Source organism: Corvus kubaryi, unplaced genomic scaffold (assembly GCF_017639235.1).
Source record: "Corvus kubaryi isolate FWS band 111438036 unplaced genomic scaffold, C.kubaryi_AGA036_p1.0 37387, whole genome shotgun sequence".
NCBI classification, from domain to species: Eukaryota; Metazoa; Chordata; class Aves; order Passeriformes; family Corvidae; genus Corvus; species Corvus kubaryi.
The window spans coordinates 14504606-14529604 of NW_024581129.1; the positions used below are offsets into that span (position 1 = coordinate 14504606).

General features: G+C 49.8%; 3 protein-coding genes across 6 annotated transcripts in view; 2 read left to right on the forward strand and 1 right to left on the reverse strand.

The window, feature by feature from the left end:
- The window catches only part of ALG1 (ALG1 chitobiosyldiphosphodolichol beta-mannosyltransferase), a 9195-nt gene extending 1298 nt beyond the window's left edge, over positions 1 to 7897 (forward strand). Inside the window, exons 3-13 of the mRNA XM_042037239.1 lie at positions 78 to 181; positions 642 to 790; positions 1297 to 1386; positions 2040 to 2150; positions 3000 to 3115; positions 4003 to 4041; positions 4619 to 4678; positions 5389 to 5499; positions 6444 to 6558; positions 7277 to 7352; positions 7680 to 7897. Of these exons, the coding sequence (XP_041893173.1) occupies positions 78 to 181; positions 642 to 790; positions 1297 to 1386; positions 2040 to 2150; positions 3000 to 3115; positions 4003 to 4041; positions 4619 to 4678; positions 5389 to 5499; positions 6444 to 6558; positions 7277 to 7352; positions 7680 to 7814 (1106 nt within the window). The 3' untranslated portion in view covers positions 7815 to 7897. The remainder of the gene's footprint in view (positions 1 to 77; positions 182 to 641; positions 791 to 1296; positions 1387 to 2039; positions 2151 to 2999; positions 3116 to 4002; positions 4042 to 4618; positions 4679 to 5388; positions 5500 to 6443; positions 6559 to 7276; positions 7353 to 7679) is intronic.
- Positions 7898 to 9661: 1764 nt separating this feature from the next.
- On the reverse strand, positions 9662 to 15906 carry EEF2KMT (eukaryotic elongation factor 2 lysine methyltransferase). 4 transcript variants are annotated; one of them, XM_042037242.1, is made up of 8 exons: positions 15882 to 15906; positions 14880 to 14942; positions 14195 to 14275; positions 13907 to 14008; positions 13570 to 13775; positions 12040 to 12347; positions 10968 to 11117; positions 9662 to 10241 (listed from the first exon to the last, which is right to left on the reverse strand). In XM_042037242.1, the coding sequence occupies exons 1-8, from the start codon at positions 15888 to 15890 to the stop codon at positions 10141 to 10143; spliced, it is 1020 nt and encodes a 339-aa protein (XP_041893176.1). In that variant the 5' UTR covers positions 15891 to 15906; the 3' UTR covers positions 9662 to 10140. The 4 variants fall into 4 exon arrangements, with proteins under 4 accessions (XP_041893176.1, XP_041893174.1, XP_041893175.1 ...); XM_042037240.1 differs by lacking the exon at positions 15882 to 15906 and adding an exon at positions 15010 to 15170; XM_042037241.1 differs by lacking the exon at positions 15882 to 15906 and adding an exon at positions 15010 to 15167 and having other exon boundaries at positions 13570 to 13703.
- Positions 15907 to 16049: 143 nt separating this feature from the next.
- On the forward strand, positions 16050 to 18982 carry NDUFB6 (NADH:ubiquinone oxidoreductase subunit B6). The gene is made up of 4 exons (XM_042037245.1): positions 16050 to 16413; positions 16489 to 16581; positions 17660 to 17704; positions 18822 to 18982. Exons 1-4 carry the CDS (start codon positions 16234 to 16236, stop codon positions 18888 to 18890), a joined length of 387 nt encoding a protein of 128 aa, XP_041893179.1. The 5' UTR covers positions 16050 to 16233; the 3' UTR covers positions 18891 to 18982.
- Positions 18983 to 24999: the final 6017 nt, after the last annotated feature.

Consider the following 24999-nt stretch of genomic DNA (forward strand, 5'->3'; position numbering starts at 1 on the left):
TTAGCAAGGACGTCCCTTCCGGGACTATGCTTGCTAACCTATGACATGTTCTTACCTGCTTTTCTGTCACTTTGCAGTGGGTCCAAAGCTTTTCCAGTACGTCCTAAAGGTTCTCGTGCAGTCAGTGCAGTTACTGTACACATTGCTGAGGATAGAACAGCCATCCTATATTCTTCTTCAGGTATGTTTTATGTTGGGACTAATTTCAATAAAAATAAATAGTGCTACATTACAGGGCATTTTAAGCTGTTTCAGACATTGTTCTAATTATTTCAGAGCTGAACTGGCCTCATCAGTGGTGTAAACCTGTATCCAGGTATTTTTTGGCTCTAAACTTTGTCTATTAACAAGTCACGTTTTCTCTTCCCGTTAATTGTGCTTTCAAACTTCATTGGCATGGGTAGTAGTAAAGATTAAATCTTACTAGTAAAGTTGGTGTCTTTATTGGAGGGGAGTTTTGATCTTGATCCCAGGGTTAAATTTGAAGTACCTGCCAGTGTTCATAGGTGAATACAAAGTCTCTGTTTATGAAGCTCCTTTAAAGTGCTGCAATTTCAATTTGATTTTTTGTTTCTGGTAGCTGCTTTGTGCTTGTCACTTGGTTACAGTCTTATGCTATTTTTGTTTTGGTTTTTGAGCAGAATCCCCCAGGCTTACCCAGTATAGCTGTTGCCTGGGTGGCAGGACTGTTCTGGGGGAGCAAACTCATCATTGATTGGCACAACTATGGATACACCATCATGAGCCTGAGTCATGGGAGGAACCACCCGCTAGTCCTGATTGCAAAATGGTTTGTACAGTCATTTCTGCTCTTTATAAAGCACATGCCTTGGTGGAATGCAGAATGGAAACCAGTGGGGAGAATATAATTGGCACAGGGAGGGATTTCTGGGCTTTGCTGTGTAAAACTGGTTTCTTTTCTGCAGCTGCTTTTGTTGAACACGTGGGAGGGGGGTTGCAGGAAGTAGGCAGGTTGCTTTTATGTGCATATGCAAATGTTGATCTTGTTACTGCAATTTCTTTATATGTGCTGGGTTTTTTTGTTATTCTCTAATGCTGCTTTATACTCCAGCTCTTCTTTGAACAGCTCCTTGCTGAATATAATTGGTTATGTGTAGTTAAAGGCTTTAAAGGCTTTGGAGAGTAGGAGTTCATCAAAAATTGGCAATTAGATTTCAGTTCTGGGGGCAGTTGGGTTTCTTTGGGTGTTGTTTGGCTTTTATCAAGCATGGGCACTGGGGACAGTTGCTGCAATTGCCTGCCTGTGGTTTCTGACTGACATTTAATTTCTGTCAGGTATGAAAAGCTTTTTGGGCGCTTGTCTGACTATAACCTGTGTGTCACTGATGCCATGAAAAAAGATCTCTGGGTGAATTTCAAGATCAAGTAAGTCACAGATCTCAGACAATTCAGCGTGTGTGTGCTGAGTAAATGAAAGAACAGATCCCTGAGAATTCAGGATTCAGAGTAATGACAAAAGCAGCTCTCCTGAGCCCATCCATCACCGATGAAACACATCAGCTCAGTTTTGTGATGAGCCAGTGGAGTGTGAGCATTCAGGAATCTTCATTATCCTTCTAAACTAACACCCCATTGACTGGGGTGCCAACCCAGGAGCCGTGGAAGTTTGCTGCAGGCTGCCCGTGGAGTCAGAATGGGACAGATATCACTGGGATTTGAACAATTAGTCTGGCCTGCCAGCTTGTCTTTTCCAGTCAGAGGGCTTCATGATCAGAGTTGCTCAGGGCCAGTTATGGAGTAAGTTTGAAAATCAGGACAGTGATGTCTGCAGTTTTTACAGGTGCATTTCACCCCTAGAATATGCACACAAGAAAGGTGTTCTTTGTTACTCGTGTCCACCTTGCTGTGTTCCAGCAAACTTCAGGAGTAAGGGAAGTTGTAAGAGTCAAAAAATGAATTACTTTGCTGTATTGATTTAGTTAATTTCTTTCTGATTACACTGCTGCAGCCTGCCACTGTACCGTGTGCATGTTGTTACATCTGTATCTTATTTAAGCCACACATTTATTTCCTTGCAGGGCTGTAACTTTGTATGACAAACCAGCATCTTATTTTAAGGAAACACCACTAGACCTCCAACACAATTTGTACATGAAACTTGCCAAGGACTATGAGCCTTTCAAACCACGGTATGTGCAAGAGCAGCTGCCCTTACAGTCCTAAACCAAGGGACATGGAGTTGTGGCACTTAAGTGACCAGAAATACTTGTGGGGGAGAGGGTCACAAGTTCTGACCCCCAGCAGGCACAGGGGGCTTTGAGTTGCCCTAATTGTCACTAGGACAGGCCAGAAAAAGTGAAATGATTGAACTGTGGTGACACAAGAAGTGTTTTGTTTTTAAAGAAGTTGGCATAAGCAGCGAGGCAATCTGTGATGAGTATCTAGGGTGGAGCTCTGCAGCTGTCTGCTTCCCACTGACCCACACTGCAGTGGTTGGATGTTTCCTTAATAGCATCCTTTCCTTAATTCCTGTGGAGAGCCTTCAGGATCTTGGTCCAAGGGTTAAACACTCCTCTCTGGCTGTGTGCAGGATCTCACCTGTAAGAGATGTACCAGGGAGTTAACTTCACCAAATTAATGCTTGAAAATGAAGTGAAATCTGTAGTGCGTGGTGGGGGTTTTTTGGAAATGCCCAGCTCAGAATGTGTAGGTTCTGAGTTCAATTGAATAAATGTGCTGTTGGCCTCCATGCTGTGCTAAGTGTGAGACAGACTGTGGAAAGGGAGGCTGACTCTGCTCAACTTGTGAAGGAAAACATTTGGTTGGAAAGTGGAATTGTGCCTGTAGCAGCAGAAAAGAGGGAAAAATGGCCTGCCCTGTCCTGGTATTTCTGTAATGTAATGACTGTTCCTAGACAAGTTGAGCAGCAAATCTGAAGCCAAGTGTCTGGGAATTCATGCCAGTTAAGCAGAGTGTTCCCTGCTGTTGCTGGCTGTGGATGTAGCTCATCCTCAGGAAGTTGTGTTTCCATAGTACAGAGCTGTCAATCCCAGTGCCGAGGGATCGGCCTTCACCGAGAGGGATGGGAAAAGTGGGAATGTGGTGAAGACCAGGGGCCGGCCAGCCCTTCTCATCAGCAGCACCAGCTGGACAGGTTGGGAATCAGTTTTATTTTTCATATAAAATAGGACTGTTGGTACTTTCTCACACTTGAAGTTGTGTTTTTCCTTTGTTTTCCTGGAAGGATTTGAAGACAAGGTGTGTATGATACAACTAAACATTGTATAACTTATGTAATGCTACAAATGATTTTTTAGAAGTTACATTTTAATTATAGAGCACAGCTTTAAGAATGATTAAAAGAAGTTTCCTACTTGTTTTTTTTAGCTTTCATTCTATGCATACTATCTTGCATGCTGGTGTAAAACAGATTAAGAAACTCAAATATTTACTCCTTACTGAGCACCCTGCTCTAGTGGAAGGTGTCTCTGCCCATGGAGGGGGCTGGGATGAAATGAGCTTTAAGATCCCATCAAACCCAAACCAATTTGTGATTCCATGGTTTCTGATAATGTTTATTACATAATTATGTACATTTTTTTCCCTCTGTATGAAGAAGGGAACAGAGAGTGGAAACAAATCCATTGCTAGTGACCATGGGCAGGATTGTCTTTATCTTTGAATAATCAGGGCAGTTTTTATATTTAATTCTCAGTCCTAGAAACTAGAAAATTTTAACTTGCTGACTTCGAAGATGTGCAGTTTTTGTAGCTGGTTTGTCTGTCATGTTGCCAGCAAGGGAAATAAATAAACACTGTGCGTGGTTATGGACTTTTATTTCTGAAAATAAACTAGGGGATTTTTAATAGTACATTGTAGTAAATAGTAATCTTTAAATACAGACTATATACTTAACTTTTGAGTACATGGTCTGTATTGAAATTGTGTAGGTGAAGATGAGGAAAATCTCAATTGTTATTTAAAGACAAAAATTAAATATTATAGAAATATGAATGTCACTAATAAAGCCTTCTCTTTCAGAGGATGAAGACTTCTCAGTCCTTTTGAGAGCTTTAGAAGGTTGGTGTGAAGGAATTGATCTCATTTTTTCAGAGAGGTCTTCTGGACACTTAAGAAGGGTTTTGCTAAAGAGCAGTGCTTCTATATTCAGATGAAAATGCAGTTGTATTTGATTAATTAGCAGTAATTTCAGATTAGTAATTGAAATACAGCAGTGCAACATCTGAATTCAATTAGAGGAGATGTCAGGGAGAATTTAATCTCTAAGTGGCTCCTAAACTGCAGTTTTATTTTCTGAGCTATTAGACCTACTCTCCACAGGCATCTGCTAATAGGAAGGGAGGGAATACTTTGTCTTATCTTGTAGACTTTGCAGCTGCAATTCTAAATTGATCTACTGGAGCAACTGATTGGGGAGCAGTTGCAGAAATGCTTTATGCATAGTGCATAAACAGCCTCATTTATTTCTGTAGAAGTCTGTAACTGTTAACATTGCTGAATTTACTGCTGTGTTACAGATACATGCTTGTAAGGAGATTGCTTGTAGTGGGAAGCTCAGTAATTAAAGCACTGTCAGCACTCTTAAACCAAGCACCCTCATGTTTGTCAGCTCTGACCAGTGTTTTACCTTCTCCAGATTATGAGAGGTTTATCAAGGAGGGAGCCAAGCTTCCAGCTTTAGTGTGTGTGATAACAGGTAAGAATATTTGTGTTACAATTCTTTCGGTGCTAACAGAAGGTTTCATTGTCACTTTTGTTCTGTGCTGACTCTTTTGTTGCTGGTGGGGAGAGAGGAGGGACTCTCTCCTTTGTGTCTGGTTATAAGAACAGTGATTAATAGCTGAATTATTGCACCATCTACTAATGGCACATCTTTAAAAAGCCTCCCTGTCTGCTCCAGCTCTGCATGAAAAACAATTTAAGGTCAATGTTGAGATGATGCTGCAAAAGCAATGTCAGAGGAAGCAGCCTCAAGCTGTGCCAGGGGAGATTTAGATTGGACATTGGGAGAATTCCTTCATGGAAAGGGTGGTCATGGGCACAGCTGCCCAGGGCAGTGGTGGAATCCCCATCCCTGGGGCAATTTAAAGCCACGTGGATGTGGCACTTGGGGCATGGGTCAGTGCTGGCCTTGGCAGTGCTGGGGAGCAGCTGGACTTGATCTGAGAGGGCTTTGCCAACCTTAAGAACTCCACAATTCTACATTGATGGAAAACTCATTGTATTACTGAGTAAGAGAAGTCCAGGTGCACATTGCTTTCAAGGGAACTTAGATTTTTCATGTCTTTTTATGGATACCACAAGTGTTGTATCCTGTTTGTGCACCTGATCCAACAGGAGCTTGTATTTCACAGACCTCACTGTTTTCAGTCATCTTGATAAAACAGTTTCTTCTGTTTTAAACAGGCAAAGGACCTCTAAAAGATTACTACAATGGACTGATCCAAAAACTGCACTTTAAGCATATCCAGATCTGTACACCATGGCTGGAAGCTGAGGATTACCCTCTTCTGCTTGGTAAACAGTGGGTGATGGAATAGGCTAGAGGATGTGTGGGAAACAACTTGGCACAGTGGCAGGGGGCTGATGCAGACTGTGCACAGAAGCTGGGAGAATATAGTCAGGAATGTTACTGGTTAGTGACAGGATATTCATGGATTTGATTCATTCCAGCAAAGTTGCTAAATTCCTCTGGCTAGCTTTTCCCTGTTTTCCCAAGAAGTAGCTGTGTTGCTGTTTCAGCCTGTTCTTTGCACTCTTTGTTTCTTCCAACTGTGCTGAAATACAGGTGTCTGTGCATGTTCTACTTTACTTTCAGGGTCACTCCAGTAAATGAAATGAAAAAGTTGTTGGCTGGGCAACCAAAAGCAGCTGAAATTCTAAATTAATGTGTCATTGGAATGTTATTCCCTCAGCATCTTCATTGTAACAGCATGAAGTGGGAGTAATAAAGTAATAAAATACATATTCAATGTGATCTTCCTTCTGCAGAGTTAGAGCCTGACAATTTATGTGGCTGTAAAACACTGTTTATTTGGTCCTTTTCAAGTAATGAACATAATGTCTGTAAAATCACACTGTAATTCCTCTGTTTTGAGCTGACCTCAACTGGGAGAGGTCAATAGTGAGCCATGCAGTGTATCCTGATTGGATTGTGATGGGGTTTTCCTTTACTTACCCATTTTTAGCAGATTAAGAGGCAGAAAGGCTGTTTTAAGATACATAAAACTTCGAAATCCCTTTAATTTAACATGCACTCACTTATCACTTTTCTAAAACATGACTCATGTGAGTCACAAAACATCCTGTGCTTTATTTTTTCCCCTGATGGCTTGAAACTGTCAGTCTGCATAGTTGAAGGTTTCACTTGCACCATCCAGAGCAGCACAGAAATAAAGGTTTGCAGGGGGACAGAGGAGCTGCTTTCAGAGAGTTCAGACTCTGCTGTGTTTGTTTTTCAGGCTCAGCAGACCTGGGGGTGTGTCTCCATCAATCCTCCAGTGGTTTGGATTTGCCCATGAAAGTGGTGGATATGTTTGGCTGCTGTTTACCTGTGTGTGCAATACATTTTGAATGGTAAGAGCTTATTCTGTTACAGCTCAAGGGAATCACCTAGAGCAATATTCTTACAAAGCCAAAGTTCAGCAACTACTGCAGGAATTTAATGAGATTCCTGTATTATACCATTTTTAAAATTCAGTAAGATAGAAATCAAGGTTGTTTTAAGTTTAAAAATTAATACTAGTTTCTACAAAATTGGGAGCATTTAATGTGACCACTTGCTTTAAAAAAATCTCTGTATTCCACTGTTTCCATTTATTTAATTTTTAAAAAGGCTTTCTTCTGCATAGACACATCTGTTCAGTGAAAGGCTGAGTGTATGCACAGGCATTCTTGGAATTTATGGTCCTTTGAGAAAACAGTAGCTTTATAAAAGGAGATAAATTCTCTGTGAAGATTTCATGATGGATCATGGACAGATTTTCCTTGTGGGTTAGTTTTAAAGTAGATGATTGCCCTGGTTTTTAATGGATGTCCAGATGAGTGGCACAAAGACAGAATGAGGGCCCTTTGGTACAGTTGTAGATTTAATTTGACACAGAAAGGAGAAGAAGCCTTTAACTGTTTAAAACTGCCTGTTTAATTCCGTTCTGTCAGGTGTGGAGCTTGTGACATCTGGAACCATAATGATACAGATATCCTGGTTTGGTCTCTTTGGGTGTCACTGTGCAACATTTTAAATAAAACTCGCTGCCTTTTGCCTCAGTTTTCCTTCTGTGACTTTTTTTCACAGTTTACACGAGCTGGTGAAACACAATGAGAACGGTCTGATATTCAGGGACTCGAAGGAACTCGCGGAACAACTGAAGGTAAATGGCTCTGACTGATTTCTTTCCCCCCAGAAATAACCCCAGAGGTGCCACTGTGTGAGCAGCCTTTTCAGATCTGAGCAGCACTTGTGTGTTTTGCATTCTCACAAGGTACTGCTTGGCCTGCTGAGCATTGTTTGCCTCACTTCTGTTTCAATGTGAATCTGAAGCTGGCAAAAGCATTTCAGATACTGTCCTTGGTCTCTCTTTGTGGGGCCAGACCCCAGAACTGCAGTTGTAGTTGAGGGTTAACACTGGGGAGGCTGGAATGAGCCTGAAATGGAACATGATGGTTATTTTTCTGTGGTTTTGCTTTTTAAATTACAGATGCTTTTCTTGGAATTCCCTAACCTGGAAGGGAAACTTCACAGCTTCCGAGAGAACCTGCGAGTGTCACGGCAGCTGCGCTGGGACGAGAGCTGGGACCAGATCGTCCTTCCCTTGCTGGGGAACAAGGAATGACTGGGGGGAAGGAGGCTGTCAAATACATTCCTGCAGCTGCAGAGATTTGGGAGACAGTGAATAAACGCTTTGTATTGTCTGCACTTCCAGTTTCTAACTCTTTCATCTTGGCATGGGGTTCTCACACTCTTCCTTTACAATTTCAGCTTCCTGGGTGAGTAGGAGGTGCTGAAGGTGCTGAGGCTGTTTGTTGTGTGGGAACCTGTGCTGCTTGAAGGTCCCTTTTTGGTGAAGATCCTTGAATACAGATAGAAACTCTTACCAGCTTTACCTCCTGTACAGTCAGCACAGTAGTAGGTGATTTGGGTTACGGGTTTTTCAGCATATGGCAGATGCTTTTCATTTGAGTTGGTTCATTTCAGCTGGTCAACTCGATGGTCTTGGAGGTCTTTTCCAACCTAAATGATTCTGTGATTTACCAGTTAATTGCCCAAGCACTGAATATCCTCCTGTGTGGTTTTACTGAGACAGAACCATTTTGTTTCCAAGTTGTTTTTCCTTCTGACAGTGCATGCAGGAGTGTGGAAGCACAGCACTGGCGTGTGACAGCTTTACTGGGCACTTAGAGGAAAGCAGAGCTTGCAGTGAGTGTTCTCCTTGTACTCTGAAATGAATGTGCCCATTTACCTTGGGAAAGAACATAAAATTGATCTCTTTTTGAACAGATGAACAGAAAAGGGAAAAATAAACCCAAAATATATGAGTAAAGTATGTATAACTTAATCCAAAGGCACTTTGCTTTGTGAGTGCTTGCTCGGGTACAGCCTTCAGCTTTTTATTAAGCTCAGTACCCACATGCAAGCCTAAGGCTTAGAAGATTTTTTTCATCACCTTTTTGGTGATAAAAAAGATGTCAGTCACTGAAGGAGTAAATGTGCTTGGTTTGGACTGTGTTTAGTGCTCCTCAGAGCTCCTGCTTCAGGGTGGGAGGTGAGGACAGTGGGTTCTGCACCAGCAGTTTTAAACTCTGCCTGAGCAACCATTGAATATCTGCTTTTGTCAGAAGGGAAAGGGTGAAAATAAAGAGCTAAGTTGCTTTACTGCAGGAATTTGGCAAAACCTCCAGCTTATTGATGGAAGAATGATCCACAAAGATTTATTTACCAAATTTTTTGTGGGTTTTTTTTCCTGTTTTCAGTCAAAATCCTCTCTGGGGGTTTGGCCATTCCTGTGCTCAGGGAGGTAAATCAGGCACTTCTCTAATTAAACAGTAATGCTAAAAGCTTTAGAGAGGTTTCATCTTCCTGTAATAGAACTTTTTAGATCCAAAATGAGCTCTGTACAGAACCTTTGATTTGAATTTTGTGTAAGGGGAGATAAAGGAGCTCCTGTGTGGGCTTTCAGTTTGTGTTTACTCTAGAAATAACACCTTTGAGTTCATTCTTTTTGGGGACAGGGAGCCAAAAACCTGGGCTGGGGTTCTTCTTGCATGATCCCAGCAGTTGTGGTCTCCTTTAGCTTGAATAAGAAGATAAGGTATCATCCATTGCTACAGAAGGAGGAGGTTGAAGGTTTTTTTCATTTCCTTTTAAGTAGCTTTTAATAGAGAAAATGAAGTCAAAAGAGGAGCATGAGCAGCACTTTGATTTTTCTGCTTCAGGACCAATGCTGCCCAAGAGGAGAATGATTAATGGATGATGGAAAGTTTCAGAGCAGGTGTTGAGCTCAGTCCTTCCTCCTTGCAGGATACCTGGAGCACTGCTGTGGAGTGTGATTCCTTTTTCACTCCCAGCAGCCACTGTGGAAGTGGCAATCCTTGTGTGACAGAAAGGGACATCAATTCTGAATTGTCACCACTGCAGAGTAAAGATGCACCTGATTTACAGCAGAGTTCTCCTGGACACAACTGCAGGTATTGGTCACTGTTTATTGGGGATTTTTAAGATAACCCAAACTGCAAATATGTACAGACAAGTATAAAAGACCAGAGCAGACAATTAGAGCTGGTTTTAATATCAAAACCCATCGATTATTCTGAACCATTGTTTTGCTCCCTTGTCTGTGGGAGATCCTCATCCTGCAGGTTGCCCCCAACACTTAAAAATCACAACACAGCTGGGAAAAAAACCCCACTTGAATTCTGTTGTCTTCTACAGAGTCCAAGTGTGATTGGGGCTTTTTGGTTTCTGTTGCTTGGGGTTCACTCACTTCCCAGGGGCAGCAGCAGGCTTGGATCCACGCTGGGAATTACAGGAAGGAAGAACTCCACGTGTCCACGTGTACAGTTGTATCCTCAGAATCTCTTGTTTCCAGAATTCAGGATAATCTTGTTACAAGGCTGACACAGCTCCTGTTGGTCTCAAAATTCCAGTTCTATTTGCCAAGCTTATATAAATAACTGCAGAATAGTTATATCTGGCTGCACATCATAGAGAAAATTACAGCTGCTGTGGGCTGGAATCATCTGCCACCTGAACCCAGCTTTATCTGTGAAGAGAAACACTGGGAATCATATTTATGCTTAATAAAATGAAGAGCAAAAGTTGCATGACCAGTTCTGTAAGAAGAGATCTTTAGCATGCTGTGATCTACAGGCAAATGCTTATGAGTGTTTTTTTAAAATCCCATTAATGCCTCTGCTGAACACTCAATGTCACTTTGTGAATTACCCAGAATTTCACAGAATACCCTGAGTTGAAGGAACCCACAAGGATCATCAGATCCAGTTGCTGAACACCAGCTGAGCAGCAAAGAGACTGCAAAAGAGGCTTTAGAAGTGTATATGAAGAAAAACCCCCAAATCCCTATTTTGTTTAATCTCTAGCTGGGGCTTTTAACCCTCAAAGAACAGGTAAGATAAGATAAAGGGTTCAGGCTGCATCTCAGGTGTTATCACTGTGACAGTGCAGCACAGATGGCTCCCTCCTTTAAGCTTAAACCTTTTTTTACTTTCCTATTGGCACCAGATTTACAAATCATCCCTCACAGATGTGAGCTGTGATAGCCAGGATCTACCTAAAGGTGAATTCCAAGCTCCTGCTCAGATCCACGTGGAAAAGCTACTGCTCTTAAATGCAGCTCTAGGATAAGATCCTGCTCTTGGACAATGCTCCTCACCAACAAATGCTCCTGCTCCTCTCTACCACAGAACAGGTAATGGCCAAAGAGGCAAAAAGGCAAAACTATTGAACACTGGATGGAACAGGCACCCACCCAGCTCAGCCTGGAAGAGCTGATACGTGGCTGGATATCGGATTGTGAAGGCAATGAACACCTCAGGAGCTTTTGTGTCTGCTCTGGAGGTGGAGAGTTTCTGTAGCATCCCAATGAGGACTAAAATCATCTCAGGATCATACACCACATCTGCAAAAAACCAAAAGAGAAACATACAATATTTATTGAGAATTGAGCAAAAACCAGAATAAAAACTGCAAAGCAGAAATACAACCTTCACAGTGCAGGAGAATATTGATGTTTTATGTGCTATGCCTTCATCACTGAAAATCAGTGCTCCTTTTTGTAAGTGGATTGGCAGATGTTTTATTTAAGCCCATCCTAAGGGAGGCAGCAGAACCACTGAGTGTTGGTGCTCCCTGTTCCCACTGCCCTTGGCAAAACAAACCTGCCCTGTTAGCAATGAGTGGTTTAGAGGCTGATGCCAAGGACTTGCAGCAGTTCTCATCGGGAGGCATTCCCTGGAGAGCAGAAACGGTGGTGAGAGGTCTGAGGGAGCACCAAGGTGGGGGAATGCTGACACTCAGAGGGGTTGTTTACTACACAGCGGTGTCCAGGTGTGTGTGCCACTGCAGGTACTCGTGCTGCAACGTGACAAGGGCACATCCTGCTGTAATGAGTAACAGCAAACAGATGTCAGTCGCCCTCAGCTGTTGCCTTCAGAGTGCAGCTGGGGCTGGGCTGGGCTCTGAGCAGCGTCACTGGCATTAGGTACCCTGCAGTGACCTCATTTTATACAATTCCCAGTCACTGCATCCTGTGATACCTCGGATGACAAAGTCATTTTTCCACTTGGATTCTCAGGTTTTTCTTTGCAAAGCTCCAAATCAGGGTGTAAGACCTACAGCTGAGACATTCTGGTCTCACCAGGTACCACTGCTATCATTCTACTGTCACTACATTTTCCATTATTAGAAATGGAAAACTCCCTCCAAATTTATACACAAAAAAGGTCTGTAGGTAGTTGGGGGTTTTTTATTGTTATTCCTCAAGAGGCTGCCAGGGTTGCTGAGCCCTGCCCATCCCTGCTCCCCCTGAGAGTGTGCAGTACCTGCTGCAATGACAACGTCAGCTCTGAGACCCAGCAGTTGTTTTTCTGTCACTGAGCCCCAGTCAAGCTCAGCAACAATCACTTTTGGGTTTTGGCAGTTCTCTCCTTCCACCTCCTGTCCTTGGGACTCTGTTTGGATGCTCCAGGTCCCGGCAGGCTCCGGGATGAAGCCGTTCAGCCGGATGTTTTCTTCCAGCTGTCTGAGAACACGGGGGTGGCAGTCACTAAATATGAAGGTCCTGGGCTGGCAAGTCTTGCAGATGGCAATTCCAGTGAAACCAATCCCACTCCCTAATTCCAGGACTGTCCTGAAGGGTAACGGAGTAAAAAGTACTATCAGGACTCTGCACTGAGTTGGAAATCAAAACATTCTAAATATAATTAAAGGTAAAATCAGTTCCAGATAATTACAATAATTTTTGAGTGAACCATCCACAACCTAACCTTTGTCCCGAGCAACTGGAGAGTTGGGAATAACTGAGGGTGGAATTGTCAGCACAAAATTAATTAGCTGAAATGCTGATTTCTGTAAGGCACAAAGCATTCCCACCACAGGGATGAGAGATGTTACCCCCTGGCTTTAGCCATCTGCAGCACAGTTGTTTCACCTGAGCTGGCTCTCCAGTTTTCAGTCAGTGGGGAGAAACACACTGAGCAGCACAGTTCCTTCCCCTGTAAGCTTAATTATTATTAAATTATCTTTCCTCAAAAGTCCTTGTTCCTCTTGACTGCTTATAAATAAAGTGGAGATGATGTGATCAGAGCTGCACACTGATCATCTAGTGTAGATAATCCTTGGTGAATCCCAGCGTGGAGTGAAGGTCATTAGTTAAATTACTGAAAACTGAACAGGTGCCCTCACAGAGCAGGTCAGACTGCACAGTGCAAAGGTTTCATTCTAAACCATGTCTTGACAGGTCCTCTCCTGGCTTAAAGTTTGACTGCTGCAGAACAGACAAGAGCAGCAATTGCTCAGCAGCAAAAGGGTGTAATTTCAGTTATTTTGGGTGTACAGTCTGTCATTAAATATTTCTGTTATTAAATTACAGTTGTGTAGCTCACAGTATGAGAGGGCTGGAGCCCCTCTGCTCTGGAGCCAGGCTGGGAGAGCTGGGGGTGCTCACCTGGAGAGGAGAAGGCTCCAGGGACACCTCAGAGCCCCTTGCAGGGCCTAAAGGGGCTCCAGGAGAGCTGCAGAGGGACTGGGGACAAGGGATGGAGGGACAGGACACAGGGAATGGCTTCCCAGTGCCAGAGGGCAGGGCTGGATGGGATATTGGGAAGGAATTGTTCCCTGGGAGGGTGGGCAGGCCCTGGCACAGGGTGCCCAGAGCAGCTGGGGCTGCCCCTGGATCCCTGGCAGTGTCCAAGGCCAGGTTGGACATTGGGGCTGGGAGCAGCCTGGGACAGTGGAAGGTGTCCCTGCCCATGGCAGGGGTGGAATGATGTCCCTTCCAACCCAAACCATTCAGTGATCCTACATGAATGACCACATCTTTCCTCACGACTCCAGCCCTGCTGCTGCCATACCTGTCCCTGAACACACCGGGGTTCTCCAGTGCCCACTGGCCCAGGTGCAGAGCAGCTTCCCACGTGACGAGCCCCGTGGTGCCCCCGGAGATCAGCGCTGTGCTCTCACAGAGGCTCACACAGTCCCCCGTGGGCTGCAGGACACGAGAAGGCAAAGGTGGATCAGCACAGACCATGGGTTTAGAGTTTACAATCAACAGCAGCACCTGAAAAAAGGCAGGAAGCACTCCAGGCTTCAGGGTGGGTGTTTTTAAAGCCAATTATTGCTTAGTTTTTAAAGCCAATTATTGCTTAGTTTGGGTGAGTAAATACGGTTTAGAACAGTGTCAGTGTTTACCAGTAAGTAGTTTTTGTAACAGTGAGTAGATTCTCCTTCTTTTAGAACATCTGCCAGTGCATCATAGAGTTCATCCAGGGGTTCAGCTGCTGTGGATTCGTGCTGTGGGGGGGAGAACAGGGCAGCTCTGGGCATCACATTGTCAGGAATCAGAAAACAGTTGCACTCTAAGCCCCATTTTAATACATTGCATTTACACTGAATGCTGTGGTTGGTTATTACATGAGGTATTTTCAAAGGAAAAAAAGAGAAAAATTAGTGAAAAATAAGCTGAAAAGCAAGAGGTACCTTTTTGATGAGCTCGGTCAGGAAGCACCTCCTGTACTTGGCTGAAGGGGGATATTTCACACACAGAGGGTGAAGAATTGTCTAAAATGAGAACAGCCATGGAAACCAATTACCCAGGGGAAGGTTCAGGAAAGGCACTGAGGGCCAGAGAACGACCATTAATTGGCTCTGGGTGCCATGAAACGCACTGGGATTTAGTCTGTACAAGAGATGCTAAGCCAGAAATTGAAATTGGATGATTTCTGACTGGTTTGTGAGTTTACAGATCTGGAGCCACGAATTTCTTACTTTTTGTGGCAACAAAAATCTCCCTTTTCAAAAGAATAAAGAGGAAAATGGAGTGCAAATAATCCAATTTACTCTCCCTCTTCTTTTGCTCCTCCCTTCTTTCCTTGTTGCTTTGCTGCCTGATCTGTGATCTCCCATCCCCAGGGACAAGTTTAGGCACCACCATTCCCTGTATCCCCGAATATCCAGGGGCGGCTGGGCTGAGTGTGCCATTCAGTGCTCTAGCACGCGGGTCTCAATTTTGATCGAAGAACACCCAAATACCAGGCAGAGAAGGAAATCGGCAGCTCTGCAGGGGCCAAGGAAACACTGCGACGCCGGGTCACCGATCCCTGTATTTGTGAGCAATCCCGGCGGTTTTTGCGACACGCGGGGGTGACTCCGAGCTGTCCCTCACCTTGTGCAGAATATCCGCGAGCAGCGCGGAGTCCGGCGCAGTCCGCAGGCTTTGTTCGAGTTCCTAAAACAGGATAAATAAATAAACAACGCCGCGGTGCCGCTTCCCCCCCGCCCGGCCCCCCCCGTACCGGCCAGGGCAGCGAGCGGAGCGGCCGCGCCGCCAGGAACAGGCGCTGGAAGCGAAGCGCCAGCCCCGGCCCCGACTCCGCCATGGCCCCGCACCGCACGGCCGGGCAGGCCGCGAGTCCCCGGGCTCGCCTGGCGCAGTCCCCGGAGGAGGAGCCGCCCAGAAGGCGGAGCGGGAGCGCCCGACGGGGGCCCGAACCAGGGAACGTCCGAGCGGGGGCTCGAACCCGCGACCGCCGGGGACGCGCCCGGTGCTCCCCCCCGAGCTGCCCTGGCCGGCAGGGGGCGCCACGGCCCCCATCTGCTGGGCCCGGGCTGGGCCTGACCCGGGCAGGGAGACGGTGGGAACATCGGGATCAGGGGGACACGGGGACCACGGAATCACTGGGAGCAGGGAAACACTGGGATCACGGAACACTGGGATCGTGGAAACATGGAATCATTGCATCATGGGATCACTGGGATCATAAGAGTCATGGAATCATGGAACTATGAAATAATGGTATCATGGAAACAGTGGAATCGTGGAATCGTGGAATCATGGAATCACAGAACCACAGAATATGGGAATAATGGAATAACTGGGATCGTGGAATGGTTGGTCCGGGAGGGGTCATTACAGACCATCCCATTCCACCCCTGCCATGGCAGGGACACCTTCCACTATCCCAGGCTGCTCCAAGCCCCAATGTCCAGCCTGGCCTTGGACACTGCCAGGGATCCAGGGGCAGCCACAGCTGCTCTGGGCACCCTGTGCCAGAGCCTGCCCACCCTCCCAGGGAACAATTCCTTCCCAATATCCCATCCAGCCCTGCCCTCTGGCACTGGGAAGCCATTCCCTGTGTCCTGACCCTCCATGCTGTTGCAAATAGACCTGCCCCATCTTTCCCGTCAGTTCCCTTCAGGCACTGGAGGAGGCCACAGTTAAGTCACCCCTGAGCTGTTTCTCCCCAGGCCGGACACTCCCGGCTCCCTCACGGCGGAGCCGCCACAGCCCCGCCATCACCTTGGCGGCCTTTGCTGGACGCGTCACAGCTGCGCGCCATGTGACGTCACTGCCGCGCGCCGCGGCGAAGGACACGGCGCCCGAGCGGGGCCGAACGGGACCGGACCGGACCGAGCGGGGCCGAACGGGACCGGACCGGACCGAGCGGGGCCGAACGGGACCGGACCGGACCGAGCGCGGCCGAACGGGACCGGACCGGACCGAGCGGGCCGGCGGCGCCATGAGCGGCTCCGCGGAGGATGAGAGGCTGCGGGTGCAGCAGCTCCGCGCCCTGCGGCGCCGCTGGCTGCGGGACCAGGAGCTGAGCCCGCGGGAGCCCGTCCTGCCGCCGCGGCAGCTCGGGACCGTGGGCGCTTTCTGGGAGGGCTTCCTGCAGCCCGGCGGGCTCTGGCGGCAGCAGGTGAGCGGCGGGACGCGGGCACCGTGCGGCCTTTCCTGGGCCGCTGCCCGTGCCTGACTGTCGCTGTGCCCGCAGGTGCACAAGGCCTACCAGACCGGCAGCTTCGTCATGCTGCGGGTGCTGCTCCCCGCCTGGGCCATCACCTACTTCCTGAAGTACCATCTCCAGGTGCGTGCGGGGCCCCGGGGGTTACAGGGAATGCCCGGGAAGGGGCGGGGAAACACTGGAAAAAGCCCAAGGCCCGGTGGGGGGGATGATGCGAGGAGTGATCCCACCCCGGAGGTGTGAACGTGCTGCTTACATTCGTTGCAGATGAAGGTCATTCCCCATGGCCTGTTCACCACTTGTGTTTCCTTGCTGGGGTAGCACTTCTGTATAAATTTTTTGTGATATTTTAGCACAAAGAATCACCCTTGTGAGACCCCACCTGCAGAGGTGCCTCCAGATCTGGGGTCCCACAGCAGAACGATGTGGATCTACTGGAGCAAGTCCAGAGGAGGCCATGGAGGTGCAGCTCCCAGGGCTGGAGTCCCTCTGCTTTGGAGCCAGGCTGGGAGAGCTGGGGGTGCTCACCTGGAGAGGAGAAGGCACCAAGGAGAGCTCAGAGGCCCTTGCAGGGCCTAAAGGGGCTCCAGGAGAGCTGCAGAGGGACTGGGGACAAGGGATGGAGGGATAGGACACAGGGAATGGCTTCCCAGTGCCAGAGGGCAGGGCTGGATGGGATCTTGGGCAGGAATTGTTCCCTGGGAGGGTGGGCAGGCCCTGGCACAGGGTGCCCAGAGCAGCTGTGGCTGCCCCTGGATCCCTGGCAGTGTCCAAGGCCAGGTTGGACATTGGGGCTTGGAGCAGCCTGGGACAGTGGAAGGTGTCCCTGCCCATGGCAGGGGTGGAAGGTTTAAGGTCCCTTCCAACCAAAACCATTCCATGATTATGGCAGTGCCCAGCTTTGCCTGTGCTGTGAGCAGAAAAGTTGTGTCTGAATTGTTCCTGTCCTGCAGGAACAGCCCTGGGAATAACCAGGGCAGCTGCTGGTGTGGGGAAGGAAAAGGGCCAGCCCTGCCCTCCCAGCAGGTGTGACTGTTGTAGCCTCAGGTATTTCTCTAAGCAGTGGAAGGTTTAACAAGCCCTGTGCTTAGCACAGTTTGTATTCTGGAAGGATCAGGGTGCCCATTTTGGAAATGCTTTGTGCTTCCTCCAAGTAACACTGTTTTCTTTACCCTTTCCCTCTCTTCTCCCCCACTTGCAGAAAACACCGCACGGTGTGGTTGTGACAAATCCACGGATATTCCCTGTAAGTTTCTTAACACTTATCACAGATGGGAAGGGGTTTCCGGGGAGGTCTGTGCAGCACCTGAGGAATGTCTAGTGACAGCTTTCCTGGGTTCTGTTGGCAGCCTGGTCCTGGAGCAGCACAGGGACAGTGGGTTTGGGCACTTTCATCTTGTCCTCAGTCCCTGTTTCAGTGTTACCTCCTCTGTAGCACCTGGCTGACAGAACCTGGCTGATGCTGCTCATCCTGGGTGGAAAATACAAACATTCCCTTTGGGCATGGGCCTTCAAAGCCCCAGTGATATTACACCTGAACTCACACAGGAGTGGCTCTGCTTCTCCTCATTGTCAGCACTGAAATGTTGGTTCTGGCTTGGTCCCAGGTGGCCCTGAAGGTCCCCCACACTCAGGTGTCCCCGAAGAGTTGTGTCACCTCAGCTTGGGACAAGTTTCGTGAAGCAGAGAGCATCACAATGTTTGGTCTTTTCTGTTTTCAGGCTGCTCTGAGCTGTTACTGATTGGTGCAACAAGTCAGAGGGCAAATATTCCCACAGAAGATCAGCTCTGCCCTTTCTGACTGTTGCCCATTTTTGGCATAACACCTCCTAATTGTGCTCTATCTAAAATAAAATTATAGAACAAAAGTTATAAAACATCCTGAACAACCACAAAAGCAACATGCTGAAGGTCAACCTTCAGCCTCTGTCTTCAGCCTAATTTTTCAGTCGAGTTAGGTCAGCTCAGCAGGCCAAGACTGTGCCTGGAGCTGGAATAAGCAGCACTGGGGCAGCAGGTTGATTTTTGAGGGCTCTCCATGGGCTCTGGGCTGTGGGTTTGGACTCACTGATTGCTGCTGGAGGGGGCTATGCAGTGCTATAAGGAATTTTTAAAACATGGCAGGCTCAAAATGTGTGGCTGCTGTTCTGTAGTGAAAACAAGGGATAAAGCAAGTACAGACTTCAGGTAATTTTGCTGTGATGTTATTGCAGTGTTCTGGGAATGTTGGGTGAATGTCTTGGGTGAGCTGTGGTGAGATTCTTGCCTGGGAGTGAGGACAGCTGCAGGTTCCCTGAAGGACTGGGATGTGCAGGGGGAGGCTGGATGCCACAGGGAATGCTCACCATGCTCTCATCCCGCAGGGGGACAGGATTTTAGAGACTGGAGAGATCATGCCACCCCTGAAAGAAGATCCCCACGGGCACCACTGATGGCCAGGAGCCGATTTCCTCCTTGGGTGAACACGGCGAGAGCTGCACCTGCCTTGTCTCTTCTATAAAAGAGTTTATTCTGTGTTGTCTCAGCTCCTCTGTCCCCTTAGTCCGTGTCATTCCGGGTGCTCCTCATGTGGGAGTTCATTATTGCTGGATCCTGGGGATCTCCAACCCCCTTACTCGCTTAATGAGACCTGGCAGCAGGACAGTGTGGGCCTTGGGGTGACAAGAGAGACACTCTGGATCCCAGGGATTTTGGAGCAGGCTGCTCCAAGGAGCAGTGGCAGGCTGAGCTCCTCACACACACACACACACGGTTCTCCTCTCCCACTCTACCAAACCCTTTCTACCAACCAGTTCTGGCAGACTTCAGTTAAAACTTGGCTTCCACCTGTGTCACCCCACCTCTCTGCCTAGGGAGGGTGGCAGAAGAGGCACTGCTGCCAAAAATCCTTTTTACCACCCTTTCCTCTGCCTTCAGCCCTTTCTGAGGAGGAGTCTTCCAGCCCCCACATACCTGGGGCACTTTGTACTGGGAAGACTGGTCTCTTGAAGAGCAGGGAGCTGGAGGCAGTGATCCTTGTGGATCCCTTCCAACTCAACATCTTCTATGATTTGAAGTGTTTTAGTAGCTACTTTGGGGATAGGAATGGTTAAACCAGCACTCCAAAGGGTAACCTGGGGGGCTGGGACAGAATCCCCTCAGGGAGCCATGAGAGACCAGCCCAGCCCGTGTTCATGAGGAGCAGGTGACAGGGCAGAGCCCCTGTACTGTGTTTGGGGGCAGCCAGACCCCTCATAACAGCTCTGGCAGGGACTTGAACCGTCAGGGCCACGGCAAACATGGGGAAAACTGTCCAGCAGTCGAAGGAGATCAGGGAGGCCGTGGACCCCAAGCCCTTGCCAAACCCATATCCCTTTCCTTCCTTGGGTAAACTGCCTTATGGTGGGACAGCAAGTGGGGAATGAAGTGGTGGGGCAGTGGGATCCTCTGGGTCATCACTGGGGAACGTTGGGGGTCACTGGGGGGGCTGGAGAGTGAGCAGGGGCTGTTGGGAAGCACTGTGAAAGGAGAGTCAAGGGGAGACTGGGTGTTGATGGGGCTGTTGAGGGGTGTCAGGGGCAATAGGGGTGGTGGGGTTGGTAGAGGGGCTGCAGGGGGATGAGACCTGTCCTTCCCAAGGCTCTGGGGGTCCCTGTCACTACCCCTGCCCCAAGGTGTGCCCAAGGGCCACAGTGAGCCCATCCCCCCCAGCCAGTGACCAGGGGAGGCCTCCCCTCCCTGGTGTCCCTGACGCCTCCACCCCACTGATGACAGCTGGGGTACCCCAAATCTCCGAGGTCCCCCTGCACTTGTGCATTGCTTGTGAGGAACTGGGGACTGTGACATCTCCTGGGGACACCACACACCCAGGGGGATGCCTGATATTCCCAAAGCTCCCAGATTCCCCCAAGAAGGCCCTGATACTCCCAGGATTGTCAGATTCCCCTAAGGAAATGCTGACAACTCTACTCCTCTAGTGAGAATTCCCCCAGGACTACAGGGAATTCCTAGTACCCCAGAGCGCCATGGACATTCCCACAGCTCCAGCACCCCAAGAGACACCCCAATCCCCCACGTGCCTATGATGTGGGGCACAGGGGGCCATTCTAGGCCACAGACTCAGTCCCAAGGACAGGTGTGGGGCGCTGGCATCACCTGGGGGTTTCAGAACAGATAATCCTCCCTGAGTAGAGGGGATGGATGCCTCTCCCTCAAGCAGGGAGAGGTTTGAGTGTCACAACCACACCACAAAAGACAACAGAGCACACTGAAGACGTCCTGGCACAGCTGCAGCAGGACCATTCATCATCCCCTCGGCTGTCCCACTGCAGGTGACAGCACATGGTGCTGGGCGGGCAGGAGGAGCCACGTGCCTGGTGTCAGACTGCACTCTACAATGACCATGTGCCTCCACAAATACAGTCTGGATCTTCCCTGGGGGATTCCTGTGCCTCTCGAGTCCCATTTCCTTCATACCAAAAACGTGGGTGGTGCATTCTCTTGACAATGAAAGCAAAACTCTTCTGGGTTTGTACAATATTGTTCCCTCAAGTGCCCTCAGTGTTGCACACACAGATATTAGACACAGAACTACATCATCTGCACTACCCTGAGACCCCTACCAGCTAAAAACATATCACTGATCAGTGACAGATACACACAGAGGTAATCACAGAGTCATGGAATGGTTTGGGTTGAAGGGACATTAAAGCTCAGCTCATCCCACCCCCTGCCACAGGCAGGGACACCTTCCACTGTCCCAGGCTGCTCCAAGCCCCAACCTGGCCTTGGACACTTCCAGGGATCCAGGGGCAGCCACAGCTGCTCTGGGCACCCTGTGCCAGGGCCTGCCCACCCCTATACAATATATATACATTATATATTTAGTCAAGGGTTGCATTTCCTTGCACCTGCCTTGCTGCAAAAAGCCTTCTGTTGCAACAGCTCAAGGAGGATCTCCCAAATCAGTTCTGGATCCTAGGACTTTCTGTCCTGCCCTCTGACAGCCATCAGGACCCCGTCGTTCCTCAGGCTGCAGTTGGGAGGGTTGAGGGCAGTACCAGGAAAGAGCCACTTTCCAGGGTGAAGTGGAGGTCACAGCAGAGATGAGGACAGAGGGAAGGCTCATTCAAGCTTGGTGTCCTGGGAAACGAGGACTGGAAGATCCTGGGATGTGGAACAAGCAAACCTTTCCTCCCTCTCACCTGCTGTGCCTCAGGCAGGAGCTGCTGGTTCCAGCACTGCCAGAACACAACGGGAAGTCTCCCTGTGTATCCTCCAGTCCCTGCCAACCCTGGGCGTGTATCCCTGTGCTTGGCCAGCTGGGTCTGCTCCAGGCCACCTCCCATCCTCCAGGGTATCCCATGGCACAGCAGCTCGGGATCGGTGCCCAGGAGAGCTCACGGAAAGATCCGGAGCCGTGCCTGGGCTGACACACATTGATCCACGGCTGGTTGGATCCCAGCTGTGGGGAGAGCTGCCTGATGCTCTTCTCTGTCAGATTTGGGAAGTGGTGCTGGGTGGGGAAGAATCTTTGCAGCCAGAGGAAAGCAAGGTTTGTATGGTCAAAAAAAGCTCGGGATGGCCCAGGCAGCTCAGCCAGCTCCAGGAAAAACCATGGAATGGTCATTTTAGGAGGCATGGCAGGTGGAGGAGAAGCTGGGGAACAGTCAGTGTGGAGCTAGAGTGCTTGAAAATTGTTTTCTGTGATGAGGCTTGCTCAGGACACAGCAGCAGGTGACATTCCCCTCACCTTTAGCCAGGCTTTCAGCCACGGCATTCCCTCGTTCCCAGGAACTCATTGCAATATTGATGCCTCTGCTGCGCCAGCTGAATGTCTGATCCACTTTATCATCAATGACAGGAACAGGAACTTGTGTGGAGTAACTGGAGTTCTCCATCTTTCTCCACTGCTCATAGATGTGATGGCCACTGCCAGTCAAGGGCCTCAGTTTATCCAGCTAAAATTAGGGAGTGTGGATTCCAGTTCACTGAATTTCTGACAGGCTGGGAGAGCTGGGGGTGTTCACCTGGAGAAGGATCCAGGGAGGCCTCAGAGCCCCTTGCAGGGCCTAAAGGGGCTCCAGGAGAGCTGCAGAGGGACTGGGGACAAGGGATAGAGGGACAGGACAAGGGGGAATGGCTTCCCACTGCCAGAGGAAAAGACTAGATAGGATATTGGGAAGGAATTGTTCCCTGGGAGGGTGGGCAGGCCCTGGCACAGGGTGCCCAGAGCAGCTGTGGCTGCCCCTGGATCCCTGGCAGTGTCCAAGGCCAGGTTGGACATTGGGGCTTGGAGCAGCCTGAGACAGTGGAAGGTGTCCCTGCCCATGGCAGGGGGTGGAACGAGAAGAGCTTTAATGTTCCTTCCAACCCAAACCATTCCATGATTGTAATTCCTAACTGAACACACTGAAATCATCCACTCCTTGGAATCACTTTCTGACTGGGCAAAGTGTGCTTCATACATTTACTCTCCAAATAATGAGGGCCAGCCTGGTGACATAAGTCCAGCCAGGAACTCCCTGTCACACCAGAGCTGTGCTCTCACACTGCTCACACTCATTAATAATCCTGAGCGTAACAAAAGGAGCTGAACCCAACTCCCCACACATGGGCGAGTTTCGGGTGCTTTGGGGAGCTGACTGTTATTCCATAAGGCTGAAGAGATCAGGGATGAAGGCATCCAGCAGGTCTCATGTGACCTGTGGGGCCAGGACCTGGACAGCTGAGGGTATGTCATGCTGCACCAGAGCGCAGCCACTGAATGGTGTCCAGATACATCCCTGAGCGCCCAAACCCCCACTCCAGCTAACATTCCACAGCTGGTGACAGATCCTACAGGAAACGCCCATCATGATGGAGCCAGCGGATTCTTTTAAGCCCAAATTCCCCCTTTCACCAGTGGATCCTGAGAGGTTTTGCCCTACAATGGGCAGGGCATCCCCACTGGCCATGGCGGGATTCCTGGGGACATCCTGTGCAGAGCCAGCGGTTGGACTTGATGATCCTGGTGGGTCCCTTCCAGCTCAGGATATTCCACGATCCTGTGATTTTGGGGATACCTGCTCTGTGCTTTCCTCAGGCACTGTGGGAGCACTGAGCCCTCAATTTTCCCAGGCCAGGAATCCCATCTGTGAGTGAGGGCAGCATGGGGCCGCTTCTCCCCGGCCCACCCCACAGAACAGAGGCAGAACTGTGTTTGCAGCCTCTAGAAAAGATCTGTCTGCAAATAAATGTGTTGATATGACTGGCAGTCATCTTACAGAGAGACAAAGGGAAGCCCAAGCTCTCCACCAGCTTTTGGTCCCTGCATCATCCTACAGAAGGCCTTATGAACATCTGCCATCTCAGTACCCCTCAACTGCCCACACAGAAAGCCTGGGGTGCCCTTTGGAGACACTCCAACAGCCTAAAGAGAACATTTTCCCTGTTTAGCAACTGTCATGTTTCACTTAGCAGCCAGTAATCTCCCTCCAAGACTGGTGGCTTAAAATGATGCTGCTTTTGCTGGAACAACGACCACTGATTTCCCATAAGCGTGTGTTGGACCAGCTGGGCTGGGTCATATCTGGGACCCCCTCCCCGTTTTCACTCGTGGCTCCGGGAGGGAGCAGCCCGGTGAGTGCGGCAGGTCCTGCACGAACTGCTCCCAGCTCTCATCTCCGTGGAGTGGGAGGGCTTGAAGGTGCTTCTTAACCTGGCGAGTCCGGCCTTGGGCTGGGTCGGGACGTGGGTCTGGGCTCCGAGGCTGGGTGGGGGTGCAGGCCCCCCCTGCAGCTGCCCGAGGGCCGCGGCCCGGCCCCGCTCCCGCCGTCCCAGGACATCGCCCGCAGCGCCGAGCAGGTCCCTGCCGGCTCCACCTTCGCTTCATGTGCCGCCAGGTCATTAAGAGCTGTAATTACGAGTGGCTTCTGCTCAGGTTGGCTCAGCCGCGGGCTCCAATCCTCGCAGGGAACACCCGGATCCTCCATCCCCTCACGGCGGCGCCTTCCAGAGGAGCGGGCGGGGACGCTCGGGGTGCACGGAGCCTCCGTGTGAGGGCTCAGGGCCACGCACCCGCCTTTCCCAAACCGCGCCGCCGGACGACGGGAGCCACGGGATCCCTGGAACACAGCGGGACTCCCCGGGACCCTCCGGGACCCTCAGCCCGGGGAGGTCCCGCCGCCCCCGAGGGCACCGCCGCCTGCGCTGTGACCCCCGCCCGAGGGGCGGCGCTCTCCCCACGGGCCGCAAGGCACGCTGGGAGTCGTAGTCCTCTCCCGCCGCACAGCGCCCGCCGTCCCTCACCGGCCCCTCCGGCCCCCGCCCTCCGCGCGCTCGCAGCTCCGCCGGCCCCTCGGTCCCGAACCACCGCCCCTGCCCGGGGCTCCGCCGGGCCTGCCCCGAACCGCCGCTGCCGGTGCCCCGCTCGGCCGCCGCCTTCCGCTTCCTGCGCGCGGCGCCCCTCGGGGCTCGTAGTCCCGCCGCGCTATTCACGACGGTCCCTGCGCTGTCTCCGCGCCGCACGCCCGCGGCCGGGACGGGGCGCTGCGCACGGCGGCGGCGCGTCCCGGCCGCGGG